The 24,912-nt window shown below is 41.7% G+C and overlaps 1 protein-coding gene across 1 annotated transcript in view; it reads right to left on the bottom strand.

The window, feature by feature from the left end:
• MCF2L2 (MCF.2 cell line derived transforming sequence-like 2) overlaps positions 1 to 24,912 on the bottom strand; it is a 217,629-nt gene that overhangs the window by 177,917 nt on the left and 14,800 nt on the right. Inside the window, exons 2-3 of the mRNA XM_027122468.1 lie at positions 15,242 to 15,325; positions 6,157 to 6,271 (exon numbers count right to left, since the gene is read on the bottom strand). Of these exons, the coding sequence (XP_026978269.1) occupies positions 6,157 to 6,271; positions 15,242 to 15,325 (199 nt within the window). The remainder of the gene's footprint in view (positions 1 to 6,156; positions 6,272 to 15,241; positions 15,326 to 24,912) is intronic.

Below are 24,912 nucleotides of genomic sequence, written 5' to 3'. Positions count from 1 at the left end.
TATATATATATATATATATATATATATATAATGGAATATTACTCAGCCATGAAAAAGAATGAAATAATGCCATTTGTAGCTACATGGATGGATTTAGAGATTATCATACTAAGTGATGTAAGTCAGACAGAGAAAGGCAAATATTATATGATATCACTTATATGTGGAATATAAAAAAATGATACAAATGAACTTGTTCATGAAACAGGAATAGATCCACAGACATAGAAAACAAACTTATGGTTACCAAAGGGGAAAGGGGGGGGGAGGGATAAATTAGGAGTTTGGGATTAACATGTACACACTACTATATACAAAACAGATAGATAACCAACAAGGGCTTACTGTATAGCACAGAGAACTATACTCAATATTTTGTAATAACCTATGAGGGAAAAGAATCTGAAAAAGAATAGATATATATATGTATAACTGAATCACTTTGCTGTACACCTGAAACTAACACAACATTGTAAATCAACTACACTTCAATAAAAAAAATATATAAAAAAATAAATAAAGCCACAGCTAACATCATACTCAATGGTAAAAAGCTGAAGGCATTTCCTTCTAAGATCAGGAACAAGATAAGGATGCCCACTCTTGCCACTTTTATTCAACATAATATTGGAAGTCCTAGCCCCAGCAATCAAACAAGAAAAAAAAATTAAAGGAATCAAAATTGGAAAGGAAAAAGTAAAACTCTCACTGTTTGCAGATGACATGATACTATACACAGAAAATCTAAAGATGCCACCAGAAAACTACTAGGGCTCATCGATGAATTCAATAAAGTTGCAGGATACGAAATTAGTATACAGAAATCTGTCGCATTTCTATACACTAATACAAACTATCAGAAATAGAAATTTAAGATAACAATCCCATTTACAATTGCATCAAAAAGAATAAAATACCTAGGAATAAATCTAACTAAGGAGGTAAAATGCCTGTACTCAGAAAACTATTGATATGACACTGATGAAAGAAATTGAAGATGACACAAACAAATGGAAATATATACCATGTTCATGGATTAGAAGAATTAGTATTGTTAAAATGACCATACTACCCAAGGCAATCTACAGATTCAATACAATCCCTATCAAAATACCAATGGCATTTTTCACAGAACTAGAGCAATTATCTTGTTTGTAATTGATAATACCACTGAGTAAAACAAATTTCAGATATTTACAATCATTAGCACTGTTAAATTCAAGCAAGAGGCTGTGTTTTGAATGTCTAAAGAAACCTGAATTATCAGAAAAGGGAAAGTGAGCTCCTCTTTGTACAGGATAGATGGCACAAAGGCAGGATACAGCATGGGTATTCTAAAACAATCACTTCAACAAATGAACAAAGAAAAGCTGTTATATACACACTAGGTCATTCTACTGGGGAGAAACAATGTCAGACACCCTGGCTCTTACATAGCAAAGACCAGCAATCTGGCATATTAAATTTTTTTCTGGCTTCTAATATAGTCCATTCAAATTCTCCTGGTACATAAGACTTACTTGCCATTGTCACCATTTATTCATAATAAATCCATGGGGTGCTCTCTAATTTTGAGCCTCAGTTGGGTGCCTAAGGTCTGGTCTCCGAAGGTATCCTTCCTGAGAGCTGTGAAGCAAATCCATCCACCTTGGGCAAGACAGCAGCCCAATAAGACTCCCCACTCTGAACCTCTATCCTTAGAAGTCAAATGAATGATTCCATTTTCCTGATTTGGGGGAGCAATTCCATAGCCAGTCCAGGAAATAACATACCTTTTCCTAACTACTCAATCATAGCAGCACCTTTCCTATTAATACTATTCAAAACCACTTAAAAACAGGGGCTTTTCCACTGTCTTCATAATAGTAAAAGGCCCAGATCAAACTCACTTCTCTGGCGAGGCTGGTTTCTAAAGCTGCTGGGTTGCTATAATCCCATTCAGTCTTTCAATACAAACGAGCAAGTCATTATAATTCACAGGTCAAATAATAACACTGTCCTCCTTCCCTCTCTTCCTAAAGTAGAAATGCCCGACAGCATTCTATCAGACAGTGTATTGTAAAAGAGGTACAACTCTTCTCAAAGAATATTCATCAGGCTTTATGGGAGGAAAAGGGACATGGAAGAATTCTTCAAACTTAAACAGGCCTCTGGACAGATTCATTATAGAAAAAGACCTTCAGAAATAGTAAATAATCATAAAATTCAGTTATGAAATATAGTTCTTGTTACCATCTAATAAAAGTACTTTCTCCAATCCCTCTCAGGTAATGAACTCAGAACTATGAGTAAAACAAAGAAACTGAATAGAGGAATAGGGTAATAAAAATGCATGCTTAGGGCTTCCCTGGTGGCGCAGTGGTTGAGAGTCCGCCTGCCGATGCAGGGGACACGGGTTCGTGCCCCCGTCTGGGAAGATCCCACGAGCCGCTGAGTGGCTGGGCCCGTGAGCCATGGCCGCTGAGCCTGCGCGTCCGGAGCCTCTGCTCCGCAACGAGAGAGGCCACAACAGTGAGAGGCCCGCATACCGCAAAAAAAAAAAGCATGCTTAGTTATACAAATATTGATTTTTTGGAAAACAACTGTGATTTAAAAATAGTTGGCCATCTCTGTGGCTCAGAATATTTCACTAATGCCTTTTCAAGCCACTCAGCTACAGTCTGTAGCCACTGGAGACAGCTTTCAAATGAGACCTCAATTCCATGTGCCCAGACATGGAAAAGCAAAAAGATCTGACTGTGAACACAATTCCTAAAGCTGAGGATCATCATTAGTTCCTCACTCTCCCTCTTCCCTCACAACCACCAGTCCTCAGTGCCTGTCCTTCCTGTCCATCCCCTTCTGTCCAGTCCTCCTGCCATCATGCAGCTCACTCCCTCCTCACTTTGCACCTATCCCGGGACAGAAGCCCTTAATTGGTCTCCCTGCCCCCTTTCCCCCACTACCTGTGATCCATCCTGCACACCACCACCAAATTCATCTGGTTGCCATTTTCCTCCTCAGAACCTCCAACGGCCTGGTCCTGCTCACTGTGCGTAAACTCCTTAACTTGGTGGAAAACGCCTTGCCCAGTCTGTTCCCCACTGTCTATCCAGGTCTCATTTCTCACTACTATCTGAAAAGGATTTTCACTCTGCTCTGGGCAACCTGGATAGTCTGTAATTCCCTCAAACAAGCTCTATTTAAAACTTCAAAATCCAGCAGTGGAGTGGGGGTTGGAAATAGAAGCCAAGTCATTTGCTCCAGACACAGCTGGGGAGCATAGAATCTGGATTTCAATCCAGTTTGGCCTGTGTCCAAAGCTCTTAAACACCATCCCGTTCTCTCTCTCTCTCTGAAATGTCCCTCTCCGATCTACCTGTGGAAATCTTATCCATCCTTTAAGCCCACTTCATTCTTGAAGCTTTCCTTGTTTTTTCCTGTCTGAAGTGACTTTTCTCTCTTCTGAGCTCCTATAGCAGTTTCTTTGCATATTTCACAAAATATCATGACAACAGAGTCCTGTGATGAATCTCTTGAGATCCAAGGTATTGTCTTATGGTCTTTTTGGTCCTTTATGGCACCCAACCTAGCTCCCTACACACTGATGGCACTCAGGAAAGATCTGATAAAAAATGAGCTACCGTGGGAAACCTTACGGCACTCACCCAACCCAGCCACAATGAGAGATCCTTATTCATTTCAGGCATCGAGCTTTCCTTTCCCTGCCCTGAGTATCCTGCTATTCTCCTCTTCTAGTGTGTCAATTCTTCCTTGTTGTTGTACGTCATTCCACCTGCCTATAAAACATTGTGCAATCTGGGAAAAGCTCTGGTGCCTGGTTACCACTGTAACATTTAGAAAGATGCAAATTGTGATGAATAGGAATCATAAAAGGAATAGGAGTGGTTTCATTCTTTGGAAACTGAAATGCAAACTGGGAAGCAAAGTTTAGGTCAAATTCTCCTTTCAGACCTTCTTACCTGTTGTCTCTGTTTTATGTTGAAAGTAACAAAGGGTGGGGCAGTGAGCAAGTAGGAGCAAATGCCAGGAAGAGGAAAGAGGAATAACTGGTCAGACAACTACTCTTTCTCAAGAGACAAACTGCACTCTAGGAAAGGAAAATACTCCCTAGTTCACAAGAAATTATACAAGAAGCATAGAGCAGAAAAGGGAAAACAGGCCTAAACAGTAGCCTCTTGATTTTTCTTATCTTTTTTGCCTGTGAGATAGGGTTTCTACCCCTCGATGCTTCTCTCTACACTGGGTCACATGGCACTCAATGTCCAGTCCTTAGCGTGACTCCGAAAAGGCTGCAAGGACAAGATGCAAATGACACTTTTCATTTAGCACATGACTGCATCCAGGGATTCAGTAAAATTAGACAGTGAGTTTAAAACAAATACAATGAGAATGGGGAGAAGGCACTTCCACCCACTACCCACCTCCCTGCTCACCCTCTTCCTTGCTGCTCCTCACAGAAGGACAGGTCAATGTTTTGGTAGGCAATTGAGCCAAAGAGGGAGACCAAGTTCAACTCCCTATAACCCTGGGAGGAAAAGGCAGGAGTGAGGAGTGGGGTTCCCCTCTCTCTGGCAGCATCCCGCTTCTCACCCTATAACAAATACGCTTTGATTGAGATGAATTATATCAGAACTGGAAATTCCACCAACATCACTTCTTGAGAACCTACTATGTGCTGGGCTAGGAATTAAAAAAAAAAGAAAATAAGGGGGGAAAAAAGCATTGGCCCCTACTCTTCACTAGTTCACAGTCTAATGGAAGACGCAGAAATAATTTCCATATACTGTGGCATTATACAAGGGGTACACTCTGGGTTCTGTGGAAATAAAGAGTCTGTGAGAGCAGAACTGGGGTCAGGGCAAGTTTCCTTGAAGAAATGAGATCAGACTAAGGGCTGATGATTGTGCAGGAATTAGCCAGGCCTAGAAGGGTGGCAAAGGCGTTCCTGTAGACAGAACCATGTAAGCAGAACCCAGAGATATACAGCATCCTTCCCTCAAACCAACAAAGCCCAAATCCTCTCGTGTCTGCATAATACATACAATATTCCGGGATCAGAGGCAGAGAACAGGGGAAATGGTGAAATGTAAGTACTGAATTTTGAAGAAGTACATTAAAAATAAATCCATAGCTTTCTCTGAAGAAGAAGAAGGGTAAAAAAAAAAAAAAAAAAAAAACCAAAAACCAAAAAAGAGTGGGTTTGGTTAAAGCAAACTAATCAACTTCCTAATCTCTGCAGGTGGGATCAGACTCCAGGTGGCCTTTCAATCACAGAGCAGGTGTTTACCTCTAAATCATATAAGGCAGATGGAAAGCAAGCAAAACAGCACACCTCTGGCTGTTGTGTAGACTCCTAACCACAAAATAGTTAAGTAACAGACGGTATCCTAAGCAATACAGACCCATGGAGGGTAGGGCCTTTCCTGGCCAAGTCTGCTTTCTGGGAGAATTGGGTTTGGACCCCACGCCCAGCTCCACCTATGTCTATAAAATGTTTGTCACCAGTATGAACTCTGTACCACATTCCATCCCTTGGAGATCTGGCTATTTATTGACTTAAGTGGCATAAATATGTGAGACCTGAGCCAGAGAGGTGGAAGTAGCAGATGCCCAAAAACATCTCTGTTTTGGTCTCAGCTTTAGGCACAGTTTTTATTCCTGGACTTTTAGTTTCCTTGCTCTGTGACTTAGTTTCTCCATCTGACAATGACAACTATGAAATCTACCCCTGAATTCCTTATTTGAGGGAGATAAATTAAATAACTCCTAACATGGCTTGACCTCCCTGAGCAGCGGCCAGGTGTCTGAGACGACAGGCCCCAGGAAGCCAGAATCACCTTAATCTAGAGCAATGAACCTGAAGGAACAAGAGCAGCATTAGCGATTCAATCAATTTTTCATTCACTCAACAATGTTTATTAAGTACTGCGTATGTGCACACCATAAGCAAAACCGATACTCGTGTAACTTTGTTTTCTAGTCTCTTTCCACGTCCCGTGTCTGTGACTGATGGATAAGCAAAACTGGCTAAGTTACATGCCAGTGTGAGCTCTGCTCAGGGAAGATTCCATCTCACCCCAGCCCTTCCACATGGGAAATTCAGGACAAAGCCAGCGACAAGGAAGGCAGCAGAGCACACTGTGTTCAGCTCACCTGGGGACGCTGGTGAGGTAGGTCATGACATTCAGAAAGTCCTCATCTGGGATGTGTTTAAACCCCACAAACTCTGGAAAAGTGATGATGGGGGCACCATCTTTCCCTCGGCCTCCTGCAACAAAAACAGGTGGTCAAGATGTTAGCAAAATGTTTCACATCACACCTCTGCAGGTAAGGAACTTCAATTAATATCGAGATGTGCACTGGCCACCCCCTTTTCTGTCTATATTATTTCAGAGCAGAATGCGGGAAGGTTGACACTGAACTATTTCGAACAAGTCTCTCTCCTTCATGCTTGCTCAGGGGTGTTGTGAGAATTCAATTTTTGAATCCTTTGAAGATAGTTACTGTATAAAAGATAACACTGATTTAAATATTTTTAGCATAGGTAGAATAGTAAATAATGCCAACACAAATACATAATATTGCTCTTTATTTTTGTAGTTAGTAAATATCAAAGGTGAAAGAGCATGGTGGTTAAGAGAGCTGGCTCTAAGGAATTCCCTGGCAGTCCAGTGGTTAGGACTCTGCACTTCCACTGCAGGGGACAAAGGTTCACTCCCTGGTCAGGGAACTAAGATCCTGCATGCAGCGCGGCATGACCAAAAAACAAAAAAAACAAAAAAAAACAGAGAGAGAGAGAGTTGGCTCTAAAATCAGACAGGCTTGTTCAAATTCTGCTTTACCACTTAATCTCTATGTGATTTTAAGCAAGACACTTAAATACAAGTTTCCTTATATATACATATGTATCTATGTCATAGGCATATTACCTGTACCTACCTCAAAAGGTACTGTGAGGATTAAGTGAGAACATATATGAAAAGCACTTTAGCAGAGTGTTTATTATTATATAAGTGCTCAATAAATGGTAACCATTATTACGGTTATTATTCTTGCAAGGAGGCAATAATCAGCTGCCCTTCAGTAACTCTTACAAGGGAATATAAGACATCCCTGTGAGAACAAAAGTATAAAATTAATATTCAAATATTTAAGTCATTGGAGCAGAGGCCACCAGATTAAATTAAACAGATTATATTTCTCAATCTCTTTGCCCCTAGATGTACCCACATGATTATGTTCCAGCCCCATGGTTCCCAAACAGGGAACCACAGTGAACTCACAAAACCACCATGAATATTTTAAATTTGGGGGGAAAACAGCAATAATTGGCATCTGTCAGATGCCTTGCTTGCTACTAGCTTGAGGTAGTTCGGAATTTCAATATTAAACTGTGCGGTATTCTTTTGAATGGCATTGCATCTTTGGGAAGTTGGGGGTTTGGTGGCTGCTGGGATAAAAAGCAAGTGCAGGGCTTCCCTGGTGGCACAGTGGTTAAGAATCCGCCTGCCAATGCAGGGGACACGGGTTCGAGCCCTGGTCTGGGTAGATCCCACATGCTGCAGAGCAACTAAGCCTATCCGCCACAACTACTGAGCCTGCGCTCTAAAGCCCGTGAGCCACAACTACTGAGCCCGCGTGCTACAACTACTGAAGCCTGAGCGCCTAGAGCCCATGCTCCACAACAAGAGAAGCCACCGCAATGAGAAGCCTGCGCACGGCAACAAAGAGTAGCCCCCGCTCGCCACAACTAGAGAAGGCCCACGCACAGCAACGAAGACCCAATGCAGCCAAAAATAAATAAATAAAAAATAAAAATAAATTTTAAAAAATTTTAATTAAAAAAAACAGCCAGTGCAGTATGAAAATCAAGGTGGAACAGGAAATGCAGGTGGTGGTGTCTAGACTGATTCCAAGGTTTGAGATAATTGTGGTTCTCTAAGAATAAAAGTTAAATATTACTTTTTCTTTCAACTGTGTGTATTTATTTTTTCAAACAGCTACTAAGTTGTCAGGACATATAGACTTAAGTTGTTTTGACTGTTAGGTATTGCTTTTGGCCAAAAAGGGCCGTGAAAAAATGACTGAGCTGCTAAGGCACAGAGGACTAAGAAAGTTGGAGCGCTTGTGCACTAGGCAGAGGGACATGAGCTGAAGTGCTGGGAGCACCTTCCAGGCTATGCCCGTGGAGGGAGGCTACTTTCAGTGGAACACGGCTCCCAAGTGAAGTTAACTACAAATGACCGCACGTATTCCACGTATCTAATGAAAGATGCATCAGTGCAGGGTGCAGGTTAATGAGGTTTCAGCTGAGCCTCCATCCACAACGAGGCATTCAGCGCCACCTTGCGAGGAAACGTGGAAATGCAAAAGGAAGAAAGATTGTGCAAAGAAGCCCTATTCAAGGAAGGTAAAGAAAACCAGACCCCTTGGAACTAAGTATTGTACAGTGGTGACTTAATAAAATAAACATCACTCCTCCTGGTATTATTTCTACCTATACATTAAATGCTAGCTTTACTGCAGAAAACACTAGCAAGTGCTTGGGGTACATAAAACCATTCCCATAAGGATCTGGGTGTTGGCTGGCATAAAGACTTGCATCATTTAGAGGAGAATTTGGAACATTGGGAAATCCTATAGGAAGATGGTGAAGAGCAACAGTGGGAGAGAGAGTGAAGTGGTTACTGCTATTTGCCTCCCAGCGTCTATTTTCCCTTTCTCTTCCCCAAAAGAACTGACTTTAGCTGGGAAAATGGGAGCACCACCCACTGGGAGGCACCTGGGAAATCTCAGGGCCTGGGATACTAAATAATCTGACCTATGTAATAAAGAATTGTCTCACATCTTGTTTGATTTCCAAATGTCTTACCAGAAATTCAGTATGTTAAAAAATACATTTATATATCTGATCCTAGACTCTTTGTTTTACATACAATCATAAAGTGTTTAAAAATATTTTTCCAGTTTTATTGAGATATAATTGACATACAACATTGTATTGGTCTAAGGTGTACAAAATTGATTTTAGTTATTAACATCCATCACCTCACATAGTTACAATTTTTTTTCTTGTGGTGAAAACTTTTAAGATCTACTCTCTTGGCAATTTTCAAATATACAGTATTATTAACTACAGTCACCATGCTATACATTATATCCCCAGAACTTATTTATTTTATATCTGGAAGTTTGTACCTTTTAACCACCTTTACCCATTTTCCCCACTCCACACCCACCTTTGATAACCAGCAACCTGTTCTCTGCTCCTATGAGCTCAGTTTTTAGGTTCCACATCTAGGTAAGATCATAAAGTATTTGTCTTTCTCTGTCTGACATTTCCCATAGCATAATGCCCTCAAGGTCCACCCATGCTGTCACAAATCATAAAATATTTTTAAAGTGTTTCAAAATATACTGAATTTTCCAGAAATTGCAACAACCCTATAAATTGACAGAAGATAATACTTTACCACCTTGTTCAGAACTTTGTCAACAACTGTTTACTATTTTAGAAAACTACTACAGTAAGCCCACTCAGGATGTCTGGTCACCCATACCACATCCCAGCATTTGTACCTGCTACATTCATGGTGACTCCATGTACAGGGGCAAGCACCTGACTACTTCATTATTTTTTCTAGAATAGCTGGAAATACATATTGAAATACATATTATTTTACTATTGTTTCCTTTTCTTTCTCCTTCACATTACAACTCTCCTTTACATTTAATTTTTTTTAAGTATATGCATAAATAAGTAGGGGGTGGCTGTTCACCCTCTGGGCACACAGCTAAACTACATTTCCCAGCTTCCTTTTCAGTTAAGTGTATCCACATGACTGAGCTGGGTTCAAGTCAATGGAATGTGGTGCGTACTCTTACTGAGCCGAGGCTTTTAAGAAGTGGTATGCTGTCTTTCCCTGTCTGCTTCCTGGATGCAGCTAATAAGAAAGACACAAAATGGATAATATCAGTAAGAGTCACGAAGTGAAAGGAGGCTTCATTTATGAACGTGAAGAAAAGTTGTCTGCTGACCATACATACATGCTGAACATACATACATGCTGAACATACATGCTGGACTGTTTTCAAGAGTAAGAACTAAATTTCTACTGTGTTCATTTGAGCCACTATACATACACTTCGGAGTTGTTATAGCTCTTTATCCCACCCTAACTAATGCAGATTACTACAGTATCTATACATTTCATTTCAGGATGATGAGGGGCAATACAAATTATTTGTTATAAAAAAAGAGGCATTTGGGACTTCCCTGGTGGCGCAGTGGTTAAGAATCCGCCTGCCAATGCAGGGGACACAGGTTCGATCCCTGGTCCAGGAAGATACCACATGCTGCGGAGCAACTAAGCCCGTGTGCCACAACTACTGAGCCTGCGCTCTAGAGCCCATGAGCCACAACTATTGAAGCCCACGTGCCACAACTACTGAGGCCCGCGCGCGCCTAGAGTCCATGCTCCGCAACAAAAGAAGCTACCGCAATGAGAAGCCTGCGCACCGCAAGAAAGAGTAGCCCCCCCGGTCGCAACTAGAGAAAGCCCACACAGCAACGAAGACCCAATGCAGCCAAAAATAAATAAATGAATTTATTTTAAAAATTTTTAAAGAAGAGGCATTTGGTCCAGTGTGACTGAGAATCATTTCTGTAGCCTGCACTGCCCAATACAATAGCCACTAGACACATGGGGCTGCTGAGCCCTTGACATGTGACCAGTCCAAACTGAGGTGTGCTGTAAGTGGGAAATACAAACTATCAACAGATTTCTAAGACTTAGTACAAAAAAGTAAAATACCTCATTAATAATTTTGAATACTGATCATATGTTGGAACAATATTTTAGCTATACCAGGTTAAATAAAATTATTAAAATTGTTTTCCTAAAAAAGATAAATAAATAAAAGAATCATGAGTCAGGGGGCTGGGAATTTGTTGTAACTGACATCAGCCTAATCTAAAAAACACATTATTGAAGTGTGTAAGCCTTCAGAGAATGCTTCCTCCTGCTATTATTTTAAAAGGGATTAAAATTATTATTGTGAAGAAAAACTAAATATGGAAATGAGTAAGGAACAATATAAACTGGCCATAGATAACTTCTGCTAATATTGGGTATATGTTATATGTCCAGTAATTTTTCATTATATGTGCATATAATGATGCATTCTATAATCCCACATCTGCCTCTTTATCCTACTTATTCTTTCCTAATGTAATTAAATAATTTTGAAAACATTAAATAAATGTTTAATGCTCAAACAAATTAAATAAATAAATAAATAAAATTAATTTCCTGTGTTCCTTTTTGCCTTCTTAATATGGTTACCACAAAATTTAAAAGTACATATGTGGGGGCTTCCCTGGTGGTGCAGTGGTTGAGAGTCCGCCTGCCATTGCAGGCGACACGGGTTCGTGCCCTGGTCCGGGAAGATCCCACATGCCGCGGAGCGGCTGGGCCCGTGAGCCATGGCCGCTGAGTCTGCGCGTCCAGAGCCTGTGCTCCGCAACGGGAGAGGCCACAACAGTGAGAGGCCCGCGTACCGCAAAAAAAAGAAAAAAGTACATATGTGGGTCACATTATATTTCTATTAAACAGCACTGCTCTAGACCTTCTAGCAGTGGTTCTCATTTCACAGGTGCCAAGTTACTAGCTCCATCCCTCACTTAGCAGGTTCCAGTCTTTTTTGTTGATGGTTGTTCAGCGGTTAGCTGTGATTTTGGTGTTTTGGTTAGCTGTGATTTTGGTGTTTTCGTGAGAGGAGGTGAGCTCAAGTCTGTCATCTCTGACTTAGATACTGGTTTTAACTCTGCTCACTTCCTTGGTTTGACATTCTCCATTGTTTCAGGTGAGAACTTCCCACGTGCCCCCAGGAACTCCACCTCTACAAAACCTGGGCTCCACTGTTGTGCAAATGCTGGCAGATGTCGGACTCCACAAGCCTAAGAGTACTTCATGCCTTCATTATTAATTATTTCTAAAGGGATTAAAGGTGTTGAGAGAGACGGAGTCAGAGACAGAGAGAGAGACAGAAAGAGAGAGAAATTCAGGCAGTAATTCCAAGAGGGAAAATAACCATTAAAAGAAAAATAAAAGGATAATTCCTCATAATTAAAGGAAAGGCATTATGGCAGACACTGGTAAATGGTTAATTTATTCCCAACCTCCCTCTTCCCTGACCACCTTCTACTGTGGTGGTTAAAAAACTAAACGTTTGCCTTCTCAGACTCCCTTGCTGCTAGGAATGGCTACATCACATAGTTCTGGAATGAGACATAAGCAGAAGTCTACCAAGAACTTCTAGGAAAGTTATTGCTCTCTTGGCAAAAGAAACAGAAGAAACCATCACTGCTCCTTTTCCTTCTTCCTGCTTTGGACACAGACTTGATGTCTGGAGCTGTAGTAACCATCTTGGGGTCAAGACTTTAAAAACAAGAGAAACATCAAGAGAATCACAAAGATGCCAGCCTAAATGTTGTTGAGCCACTCATCAAATACCAAGAATTTCTACCTCCAGACCTCTTTTTATATACTTTAAAAAACAAACAGACATGTCCTATAGGCTAAGTTCTCCTGTAGCCAGATACTATGCTAAGCACTATCCTTAAAACAACCCACTTTACAGATGAGAAACCCTGTTCAGAGCAACCTACTAATTGTGTTGAAATATGAACCTAGATGGTCTGAGTCCAAAGCCTAGAGTGTTTTCATCACACTAACCTGATTATATTCTCTTGTTTCCTAGCTAAGCCATGAACTTAGAAATATCCCAAGTTCATTGGGAACATGCAAGTTGTCTTCCAAGGTCAGAGCCACCAGATACCCTAGCCCTGGTCACTATCTAATTCCTGCTGATGGTCCTGCTCACTGGCCTCGCCATCCAGAGGCTTCAAACCATCTGGCCACAAATCTGGGTCAGGCATCATGCAATGAGCCCTGTTCTTCCACCAGCCAGGGGAGCACACTCACAAAACACAGCAGACCAGGCACCTGGGGCTTCACTGAGAAAAAGGCTCCATCCTCTCTTTCCCAGCATGCCTGGCTGATGGGGCCTCTGGCTCTCTCCAGATCTCAGTGGAATCTATAGAAAAGTCTGCAGCTGGAACATCTTCACCCTGCTTGTCTGAATCAGGACAAGGAAAACGGCTGTAACTCAGAGCAGATGCCACAGCTGGACTGCCACAGCCATGGGGAAAGACCTAATTGCAGAGATTTCTGTTTTACAACTACAGCTACACAGGCCCCCATGATAGCCTTGCTGCTGACATTTGCTGCCTCTGCCAGGTGAAGAGGGACAGTTAAAGATGCAAAGCAGGACTGCTGATTCCAAAAAAGTGCTGACTCGGAGAACCCCATGGCTGCTGATAATATTCCTGACTTGTAGTGTTGCAAATGCTATCACAGCTAATCCATGCTTCTCTCTCATAAGAAGGTCAAACTTGAGGCAACAAGCTGACGAAAGAAGCTCAGGAATGAAAGGACTGTCTTTGCCACAAACTGCCTTTCCTAAAGCAGAGGTGTCCTCTTGGTCCAGTGTGAGTTTTCAGTTCTATGTTCTGCATTAAACAGTGACAATTACCTCTATTCCTGACTTAATTGCGGCATTATACACTATATTCACTGTATGGTTTTGGTCCCTTATAAAAACGCTGTCATACTGAAAATTATTTTTCAGTTATATACTTTAAAAAACAAATTGTGTTGAAATATGAACCTAGATGGTTCATAAAATAACATTTTTATGGATTAAAATAAACATTTTTATGGATTGAAATATATCAGGAAAAAAGAGCAAACATGTAGCTGGCAGTTGCAATACTAAGCACTTTTCACACATTATGTCTTTAATCCTCAAAATTATGATGATCCCATTCATTACACAAGTGAGGAGAGTAAAGCTTAGACAAGTAAATTACCCAACGTGGTACAGCTAGTCAATAGCAGAATCTAAACCCATATCTAGGGCTGTCTGGCACCAGTTTATGATTTTCACTATACTGCCTCTAAGAAATAAGCATAGAAAGAAGTGCCTCAATATTACTCAAAGAGATAACTTTGGATATTTAAATGTATCAATCAGTCAATGGACTTCTCCCCCAGATGAGTCATTGTGCAATCTTATATGCCAGAATCACGTTCCGAGTTGAGGCATTAGAGTTTTGGTGTAAAACTATAGGAATCCACCCAACCCAACCCATTATCCATTCGAGACCTTAATGCATGCTGGCCTTGGGCCTTCTGTGACATAGGGCCATAGCAGCAGTTGCCAGAAACCCAGAGACAGTTTCCCATGCTGCCTTTTGTTGTGCACTATCCTAGGTTCACTGTGGGAAGCTATGATACTTCACCTGCAGGAGGCTGGCTAGGCACTCCCACCAGGGTCAAGACAGTGGTGCCTAGACTGGGGACGTGGGGAGCCCCACAGGACAAAGCAGGAGGACTTGGATAATTTCAACCTCAGCATGTATTATGTTTCGGCCTCTGTTCTAAGCATTAGCAATGCAGGCAGAAATTTTAAAAATGAGAACCCTGTATTTTACGGAGCTTTTTAAAAAAAAATTAGATCCATAAGAGCTAAGAGTAAAAGACAAATCTCTCAGAGAACAAATAACCTCAGCACTATTCATGAGCCCTTAAAACCAAGACTCTCTTAAGGTTGGATCTTGGTAGAACATCCAACAAGAATATTGGAAGAACATCATGGTGACAGCTAATGTCAATAGTTATTTCTTTTTTTTTTTGCGGTACGCGGGCCTCTCACCATTGTGGCCTCTCCCACTGCGGAGCACAGGCTCCGGACGCGCAGGCTCAGCGGCCATGACCCATGGGCCCAGCCGCTCCGTGGCATGTGGGATCTTCCCGGACCGGGGCACGAACCCGTGTCCCCTGCAATGGCAGGCGGACTCTCAACCACTGCGCCACCGGGGAAGCCCAGGAGTTATTTCTTTTTCCTTCCTCAAAATCTTTTCAGCTCTGTTCTTTACAACCTCAAAGAAATGTACTCCCCTGGGAAAGATCAAATTTCACCCAACAGCAAAAGAAGTAACATCTATGAGATGCCACCCTCCTCCCGCTCAATATTCCTCAGTTCATTCTAGTCCTGGGTGAGGCTTAAGGGATGACTGAGACTTGAGCATAATGTTAATCAAGTTCAAGAGGCTGGGCCCTCACAGCAAGACCGCCCAACAAAATCTAGAAATGCAAATGAATTTGCCCCTTACCTGAAAGAATGGCAAATTGTCTGTGAAGTTGTTCAATTATATCCACTGCCACCAAGGGCCTGATTTCCTGCTGCATAATTTCATCTGCACAAATGAAACACAAATTAGGTTAAATCCTTGCAAATTATAAAGAGAATTTAAAGGAAGAAAGGGAAGTTCCACTACTAGGGAAGTCTGGAATTTACCAAGATACGGTTATGGGCACATTATTCTCTTGAGAACTCAATTCCTGAAGCAGGGATGGATCTGGGTTTTGTGTGGTTTGACACTTATACACACGAGCACGGGACATTTCTAGTGCCTCTCCCAAGGTTCTGGGAGGGGTCAGTGCAAGGAAGAGGCCCTGAAGCTTAAGCTTCAGTAGCTTCACGGTAAACCTGCTAGGATGGTCTCATTACCAAGGGAAGTGCTTAGAGATCTACCCATTCCTTTGGGTCTGCAGAAGGACATTTTAAACACAAACAATGTAAGTTACCAGAGTTCGTCTCAAACTGGGTCAGAAAATCAATCTGGGACTTATGAAGGTTCTTTTGTTTTTATTCCTTCCCTCACTTTCTTCCTTTTTGTCTTTCTCTTACTCACCTCCATTCTTTTTTTTCCCCTTCCAGAGTACTTCAAGGAGACTCTTCCCACTGCCAAACATGTTTAACGAAGCACACTCCATTTTGCTAAATAAAGATGCTCCTTACTGAATAAAAGGTTACAGGTTCCCAAAGCTAAAGTTCAAGCACAAACCTGCAAATGTCCTCTAACCACAACGAGTGATTTATAAGCACTAAGATTTGCATTCTATCCATTTGGGGAAAGGGTACTAAAGAGAGGGGGGAGAAGACTGAGTGGCATCTCTTAGCCTGGTCTGGGAAGGGGAAGGAATTTTCATGCTCCCTCTGCCTACAACATTATTATCCTCATTTAACTATTTGCCAGGGAACCTCAAAAAATGAACTAGTTATTGTTTCTACAGCAGTTAAACATCAGGTTAGATTAAGGTAGAAACCAAATAGCCTTGTACGCTGATGCAAAACAGGTATCACCTATTGTTTTGGCATGCAGCCAGCTTAATGTGATATTCTAATATTGATCAATCAGAAAGTAATATTTGGGAAGCTCCTCCCAGAGCCTTGGTTTCCACTTCTCAGCTTTGGTGTAAAGGTTGCAGGAGACGATGCATATGGTGATATACATAGTAGGTGCTAAGTAAATGCTAGTTACATTCATCACTCTGGAAAGACCTTGCCTATATTTGCTTTCTGAAAGTCTCCTAAGGGGTGGGGCAAGTGCCGCTCAAACCCCAAGACGCTTTTCAGTGAATTCTACCACTTTTTCTGGAGGAAAGGACTTTCCACTGTGAATTCACTACAAATTCAAAGACCCCTGTATCACTGCTACAGGTGTTGCCTCTTACAACCTGCCTGTATACAATGATGACACTGTAGTTATATTTTACGAAAAAAGAAGGGCCTTCTCTGTTAGATACACAAAGTAAAGTCCCTAACAGTAAAAAGATATGAAGTCTGAGATCTGCTTAAAAATATTCCAGAATCCCCTTCTGCCAAAACATACAGGGAGCAGGAAATAGCGGGCGGGGGTTGGGGGAGATGAAACCAGATTGACAAAAATGCGGATAATTGTTGAAACTGGTTGATGGGCCCTTGGCAGTTCATTATAAAATTCTTTCGCATATGTTTCAAATTTTCCATAATAAAATTTAAATTACAAATGGACAAGAAAATAGAAAGCTTAAGCAGAAACAGGAGTTACGTAACTGAAGAGTTTTTCAGAACACAATCTCCCAGTGGTCTGGGAAAGTGGCATACTCAAAAATACAGCTGGTTTATTATTTTTCCATACCTGAGGGAGTCTATTTAAGGGACAATGACTCCAAAGAAAAACCAATATCATAAGATGCAATTTATTGTTATTGTACCTCAATATTTGAGATGTGCTTTAAAGTAAACATTTTAAATTAAAGAGGTAAGATCTGAAAGAAACAACAGAAGTGAGTTAAGCTAACCATCCCCCCACCCCCCAGTCCCATCTTATTTTTTAAATGAAGAAACGGAGAGATTGTGACCTTGCCTGTGGTCACACAATAATTTAAGTGTGGAGCCTGGGTCAGCCCTGGATCACTTGACTCTAAGAGGGCAAACGTGATGGAGTTTCTAGACCCTTGGCCTTGAGGAGCATTGGCTTCTACCACCCGAGACGTTGACTAGTGTCTCTCATCTTGGGAATCTGTGGAGGATTGTCCAGTCTTCCAACAGAGACATTTTCACCTGCCTCCTGTGGTTACCAAAGGAACAGGACTAAAATCTACGATTTGTTTTTCCAAGAATAGAAATGAGCTGGTTTGCCTTTGGCCCAGATTTTGCTGAGACAGCCTGGCCCCCAGCCAGGGAGTGACATGGTTATCCTTGAAGACTTCCCAGTGAAGGAAACTCATGACCCAACCTGGCCAGCTGCAACAGAGCATGAGGGTTTCTCAGACTCGGTACTGACCCAGTGCATGGAGATGACCTCAGACACACCCAGCTTTTAGTGATGCCTGACACCTGTGGGCCATGCGCAGTTCAGCCTCAGTTATGCTCTGTACCAGAGGAAACACACAGACCAGCCCTTGCTGCTGGCAGGCCCTGCTACCCACTCCTGTAGAGATGGGGTGGGAAGGGAGTGTAGGAGCTCTCTGATCTAAAGGAACACCTCCTCCTGCAGTGGGAAGGAAGCTGCCTCAGCCCTACATGCCAAGAGCTGTTTCTGCCAAATTCTAGCTGGCCAACCACAGCAAGAACATGCTGAGCCTTAGTATCCACACGTGTAAAATGGCTTTTCCTTCTCCAGGAACAGTTGGGCATGGCCAGTGATGACCCACTGAGGTGGTGGTACCTGCTGCACCCTGCAGGCCCCTCTGTCCTGTGTGGAGGCTTCCTGCTTCCTGCTTGCTATTTTTGATGCATGTAGATTAGGGAGAAACTTGTCTCTCTGTAACCCACACAAGGCAAAGTGAAGTAGCATTTGAATTTCAACACAATTTCTATCCTAAGCAAAGTTACAGATAGATCTGGGGAAAACTTGTCTCTTTTCTATCTCTGTGATTATATGTTACCCTGGACCCACAGTGCTAAAACTGCAGGAAGTATCCACAAAGGTCTCCTAGGTGATGGAGTACAGCCCAGCACATCCCATTGGAATTCAGTTGTAGGCAGCAAGAAACACCTCTGTGTTGTCCACCCCCCAAACCCCACACCCCCATCTGAGAGAAATGTGGGCTCTGGGGCAGGACCCTTCCTACTAATTGCATCCTCCTCCTCAGGGCAGAGGGCAGGAAACTGGCTGATAAAAGCTGATGTAGTCTAACTGTTGCAACTAGTAAGGAATATACGGCAGTGAAACCCTTAGCCTCTGCTTTTGCTGTTCTGAAATTTCAGTCACACTGGGATTTAAAAGACTCAAGTATGGTCTGAGGGAAAAGGAACCAAAATACTAAACAAATAAATAAACAAACTACTTAATTAATAAGTTAAGGCGTAAAAGTATGATCTGACCCAAGAGGGAAGGCAGACCCAAGTTTGACAGATCCTGCTGCATTACTATTGAATACTTTGCCCAGGGAATCTGGTGGGCAGAAAGGATGGAAGGGTCGGTTGTTAGCTGAACTAGGAATGGGACCAGGATCTCCACTCAGCCACTGCTCGTGACACTAATGAGAGCACCAGCTGTGAGCCAGCCCTAAGAAGACATTTTACAGATAACTTGTTTAATTAGTTAGACAATGTAAAGGAAGGCACCCTAGCACTAAAATGAACCTCCTCCAGCCCAGCCTGCCCTCCCACTCCCACAACTAGAACAGATGTGACTGCTGAGAAAACACGTGTGGACCAGAGGCTCTGAGGAATCAGTTGCTGGGGTGGTTCAAAAAGCACCCTGGGGTCATGCTGTGTTTCACTTCTCTTTCTTACTGGACAGGTTAGAAAGAACACAAACCCATTTTACTTCTTCTACTGCCTCCTGTGCTACAGGGATGCTTAACCTGAACCAGAAGACTTAGTATTGAAGTTTGTCCATAAATTAACATTTAGTAAGAGGCACTTGAAAAGCAGATGGAAGAATTTTTTAAGGAGAAATTTAGAAGATTTTAAAAACCAAGAACACTAAAGAATGTCCAACTGGGCTTCCCTGGTGGTGCAGTGGATAGGAGTCTGCCTGCCGGTGCAAGGGGACACGGGTTCGATCCCTGGTCCGGGAGGATCCCACATGCCGCAGAGCAACTAAGCCCGTGAACCACAACTACTGAGCCTGCGCTCTAGGGCCCAGGAGCCACAACTACTGAGCCCGTGTGCCTAGAGCCTGAGCTCCACAAGAGAGGCCATCACGATGAGAAGTCCGTGCACCGCAGCAAAGAGTGGCCCCCACTCACCGCAACTAGAGGAAGCCCGCGTGCAGCAATGGACACACAATGCAGCCAAAAATAAATATAAATAAATATATAATCTTGTCTTTAAAAAAAAAGTCCAACTTCCTAGTAGTCAAATAATGTAATTAAAACAGCAATAGAATTTCTCATTTCATCCATAAAATAATACACAATGCTGGGGTTCTGTTCGAAAACTAGTACTTCTGCATAGCCTTGGGGAGTAAAGCTGGTAGTGTCCTTTCAGAAAGTAGTTTCACAATATTTTACCCAGTGATTATTGTGTAGATTACATACTAAACCCCCTATATACATCATCTTATTTAATCCTCAAAACAACTCTAACAGCAATATGGAACTAGATTTGCAATAGCTGGTCCAAGGTCAAGCAGAACCAGAATTTGAACCCAGCTCATTCTAAACTCCAAAGCCCAACATGGTAACCATTACAATACAGAGCTTCAATACATAGTCATCAAAATCTTCATAACCTTTTACCCATTCGTCCTATATCTGGAAATGTATCCTGAGAAAATAACAAAATAAAAACTTTATACATAAAAATGTGGACTGGAATATTATTTATAAGAGTGAAAAAATGGAAGCAATCATGGTATAATTATGAATACCATGTCACAGAAAAAGATTTAAGATGTAATTTCAAGAACATAAAAATCACATGTATGGTGAGATTGAAGCCAGGTTCAGAAAGAAAGAGGAAAGCAGGTGGAGTGTGTGTGCACATGGGTACAGGCATATGAGAAAGGAATACAAGAAATAGTTGTTTTAGGGCTTCCCTGATGGCGCAGTGGTTGAGAGTCCGCCTGCCGATGCAAGGGACGCGGGTTCGTGCCCCGGTATGGGAAGATCCCACATGCCACGGAGCAGCTGGGCCCGTGAGCCATGGCCACTGAGCCTGCGCGTCCAGAGCCTGTGCTCCACACGGGGGAGGCCACAGCGGTGAGAGGCCCGCATATAGCAAAAAAAAAAAAAAAAAAAGAAAAGAAATAGTTGTTTTAGAGTGATGGAATCCTATTTGGTTACTCCCTTTAGTTTACATAGAGAAAAGTATGCTCTGGTAGTGTTTATTTTTTATGCTAATAGGACTTTATTGAAGTATAATTTACATGCAGTACAATGCACAAATATTAAATGTACACGTTGATGAATTTTGACAAACACATAACTAATGTAACCACTAAACAGATCAAGATACGAAACATTTCCATCACCCCAGGAAGTTTCCTTGTGACCCCTGCCCAGGCCCTGTAACCCTCCCTCCGATAAACATATGTGTTAAAGACCACACGGGTGCCTCTGTCCTCATGACCCAGAACTCAGGGCTGGGAGAACACACTGTACCCTGAACAGCTACTCTCTTAACACTATTGGGGCTCCAGGGAAAGACTTCTCCACATCTCTTGGTCTATATCCTCAAAAGAAAAGGCGCACTGCATCCAAATGCTATGATGGCTTGTGGGCTGTGCCACTGCTGGTATCAGGGACAGACGCTGCTTCAGAGTGCTGGGAGGATTTGAGCAGCGGAAGTGCTTAAGTAAGAGAAAAACAAAGCAATTAACTTGTCAAATTCTTCCTCTCACATGGCATGAATGATGTAGATTCTTTTTTTTAATTTATTTTTTACATCTTTATTGGATTATAATTACTTTACAATGTTGTGTTAGTTTCTGCTGCACAACAAAGTGAATCAGCTATATGTATACCTATACCCCCTCCCTCTTGAGCCTCCCTGCCACCCTCCCCATGTAGATTCTTATATAATGAAATATGTCCAGTACTACTGAGCATCAACATTCTCACTTTTTTTCTTCCAATTCATGATGCAAATATATTCAAATTTTGAACTCCTTGAACACAATTACATTTTACTTAGATCACATTTACTTTAGATCACTGCTCTCAATGGAGCTCAAATTATGTGAAAATCTCAATTATAACAACATAGTGCATTTGCTGACATGATTAGAAAACAAATTTTATGGGTTAACTAATGCCTTATGGGTTACGGATATCTTTTATTACTCATCCAAATTTCAGTGGCCCATCAACACAACACTCAGATGCATGCAAAAATTCAATGTATTCATCTTTGCTATTTTCTGATTTTTAGTCATATAAAAACCATACCTTTATATACTTTAAATCTTGTTCTTATGGGGGTGTGTTTATCAAGTTAAAAGAACAGTACTTTTTATTTAAATGCCACATATGGGCCTCTATTTGTACTCTTGGCCCAGGCTCTGCAAATACCTGTTTAAAATTGCTTTGAGAAGTGATATTATTAGGCATAAGGATTTCCGTTTTTGAATGCTTATCCAAATCCCTTTTCTTTCTATTACAAAAAAAATGTTTAAGCTTATTAACTTCTGTTGACATCTCACATGTGCCCTTGCGTGAGACAAGCACGGCACCAAGGTGGAAGTTTTTATGCAAAGGGTTTCCTTAGCAACAATAGCTGGAGATGACATTCTCCTGCAGTCCTTCATAACTCCAGGAGAGGCAAACCAGCTCTGCCGCCTGGGGCATATTGAATAAAAAGCAATCAAAGCCCTGCAAGAAATTAAGAAACTCTGTGAAAATACCTAATCCCTCCCTCTGTTAAGGCTCTCAAATTTTAGCACTAGGTTTCAAAGTGACCCCACCTGCATTTTAATCAATACTGCCCCAGAGCAGTGCTCTCAAATTACAGTGATAAATCACCTGTGCTTTAAAATGCAGATTCTGATTTAGTAGGCCTGGGGTGGGGCCAGAGATTCTGCATTTCTAAAAAACTCTCTTGATGCTGCTAATTCAACTGAGAAGCAAGCACAAGATGAAGTTCCAAGACTTTAGACCATTCTTGTTCCTTTCCCATTGCTTACGAAAATGCAGTTCAGGGAAAAAAAAAAAACTTTTTATTTAAGTTGTTCCCTAGTGCTTCTCCTATCATTCAATAAAAATAATCATCTATATGTATGCAAAGTATATTTGAAACTGAGGCCTAGCTGGTGTAAACTTTTGGCCTACATTTCCTGCTGTGTTGATTTTAGGATCAGCACCCTGGGAAACAAGCCAACCCTACCTTTAGCACTTGTTTTACCTCTCCTTCCAGCACCCCCAAGCCCTACCCCAGTGCTCAGTGTGGGCCCCTTAATGCAGCGGTCCCCAACCTTTTTGGCACCAGGGACCGGTTTTGTGGAGCGGGGGTGGGGGGGGTGTTGTGTGTGTGGGTGATGGTTCGGGCGGTAAGGTGAGCGATGGAGATCAGCAGATAAAGCTTTGCTTGCTTGCCTGCCGCTCACCTCCTGCTCTGCGGCCCAGTTCCTAACAGGCCTCGGACCGGTCCTGGTCCACAGCCCAGGGGTTGGGGACCCATGCCTTAATGCCTATCCTCTCATTCTAGGACCACTCCCAGCCCGGCATTCAGTCAAGTCAGAAGCAGTGTCTTTGGTAAAACAACAAAATATGGTCTAATGTGATGAGATGAGAAGACTAGTTATGACTAATGCTCATTCGACATGGCATTCTTCCAAAAGTTTCTGCACATACATTTCTTTCTAAAGCTCTTAGAGGAAAAAATATCTTAACAAAGGAATCAAAGTGGTAGGATCTTAGACATTTTAGCAATACGATGGATACACAATTTTATTTTTGTTTAAGAAAAAGCCCTGGAGGCTCTGGCTAAACATTCCTGCCTTCCTCTCTCAGTGTATTCATTCATTCAGGTACTATGGAAGCAGAATGAAAGAAACTGGACTTGCATCCCAGCTCTGCCACTAACCAGCCCCTCCACCTTCAGGTTCTCCCTCTGTAAAATGGGAATGGATAATAATTAATAATATCTGCTCCTAGAGGACTGTTGTGAGGATTAATACTACCATTTATTGAGCACCTTCTACCTACTGGGCACTGTGCTACATGCTGATGAAATAAAAATCATATTGTAAGGCAAGACAAGAAAAATTTAAACATAAAATTTTTCTCTGCCCTTTGGCCTCCTCCCTCCCTTCTAGTGTGCATTACGCATTAACCAGACCTCTCCAATAGCAGAAATACCTGCTCAACCATAAAGATCAATTTTTCTTCTTCTGGTGCCAGCCATATAACTCCTTAGAAGATAACATTCCTTTCTCAATCCCGTAAGAGGTCATGATGACCCACCACTCACCTTGTCCGTGCAGACATCTTTGGTGAACTTTATGTAAAATGCCAATATATCATTTCCCTTAAAGATAGCAATTGGTGCAGAACAGACTAGTCAAGACCACCTGCAGAGATACTGGGCTGCACCTAATGGAAGTTCTTAGCTTAAATATTTATTAATGACCTTATTAATATTACTAGCTATATTACTTGTATTCTGCCTATTTTATAAGATTGTTTCTTGCATGACCAAATGTGTGACTAGGTGACTTGAAACGACTGACCAAATATATAGTTCTATAAGATCAATGTTTATACTAGTGTAACTCTAGATATGGGAAGAAGCAATAAGAGGGAACCATAACAGACTAGTAAGACAGCGGGTCCAGAGGATTCTGGTTATTGTTAGGAGGGCCTAGTCCAGTAATGGCGCATTGAGTGGCCTATCCAAAAATTCCACGCCTGATCTAAGAATGAGCATTCTTAGTGTTGTGGGACAAATTGGTCATGAAATGCCTCCCAAACTTTGGTTGAAATTAAGACTGAAAGGGAAAGGACTGTAAAATAAAGAATATTGTCCACCATCCAGTTCTGCAAGAATCAAGTCATTAGCCACTGCTGTCATTGACCAACAATACACTCTGAAAGGAATTCAAGGCGAAGATCAGGATGAGGAACTTTGTGCTCTGGGAAAACCGACAGAACTGGCCCTCAGCTAGTGAAATATTTCCAGAAGAAAATTTTATGAATCTGGTCCTTTCATCTTCCCATAATTAGAAAAGCACTAAAACCATTAACATTAAAACCATTAACTCAGAGATCTGTTCCTTCTACCAAGATGATGCTTGACTGCATGTACCCCTTGATCAAAATCACGTATACACTAGCCTTGCCCCCTCCTTAGCTCTTCAGAGCAGTTCTCAGAGCTCTCTGAGAGACTGTCTCCTGGGTTATAATCCCCAGGTTGGTATGAATAAAAATTTCCATTTCTTTCTTAGATAGACTATTAATTCTTTCATTGACAATGCTTTACATACATTATCTAATTTAATTAAAATAACGTATGAAAGCAATTTGTATATAACAGATTCAACAGAAGCCAATTAAATTTATCATCCAA

This window comes from Aethalodelphis obliquidens, unplaced genomic scaffold (assembly GCF_003676395.1).
Source record: "Aethalodelphis obliquidens isolate GAN/ISIS:26980383/991018 unplaced genomic scaffold, ASM367639v1 scaffold1, whole genome shotgun sequence".
In the NCBI taxonomy this organism is placed as follows: domain Eukaryota; kingdom Metazoa; phylum Chordata; class Mammalia; order Artiodactyla; family Delphinidae; genus Aethalodelphis; species Aethalodelphis obliquidens.
The sequence above is the reverse complement of the archived record's forward strand: the minus strand, read 5'-3'. Positions and strand labels throughout refer to the sequence as shown.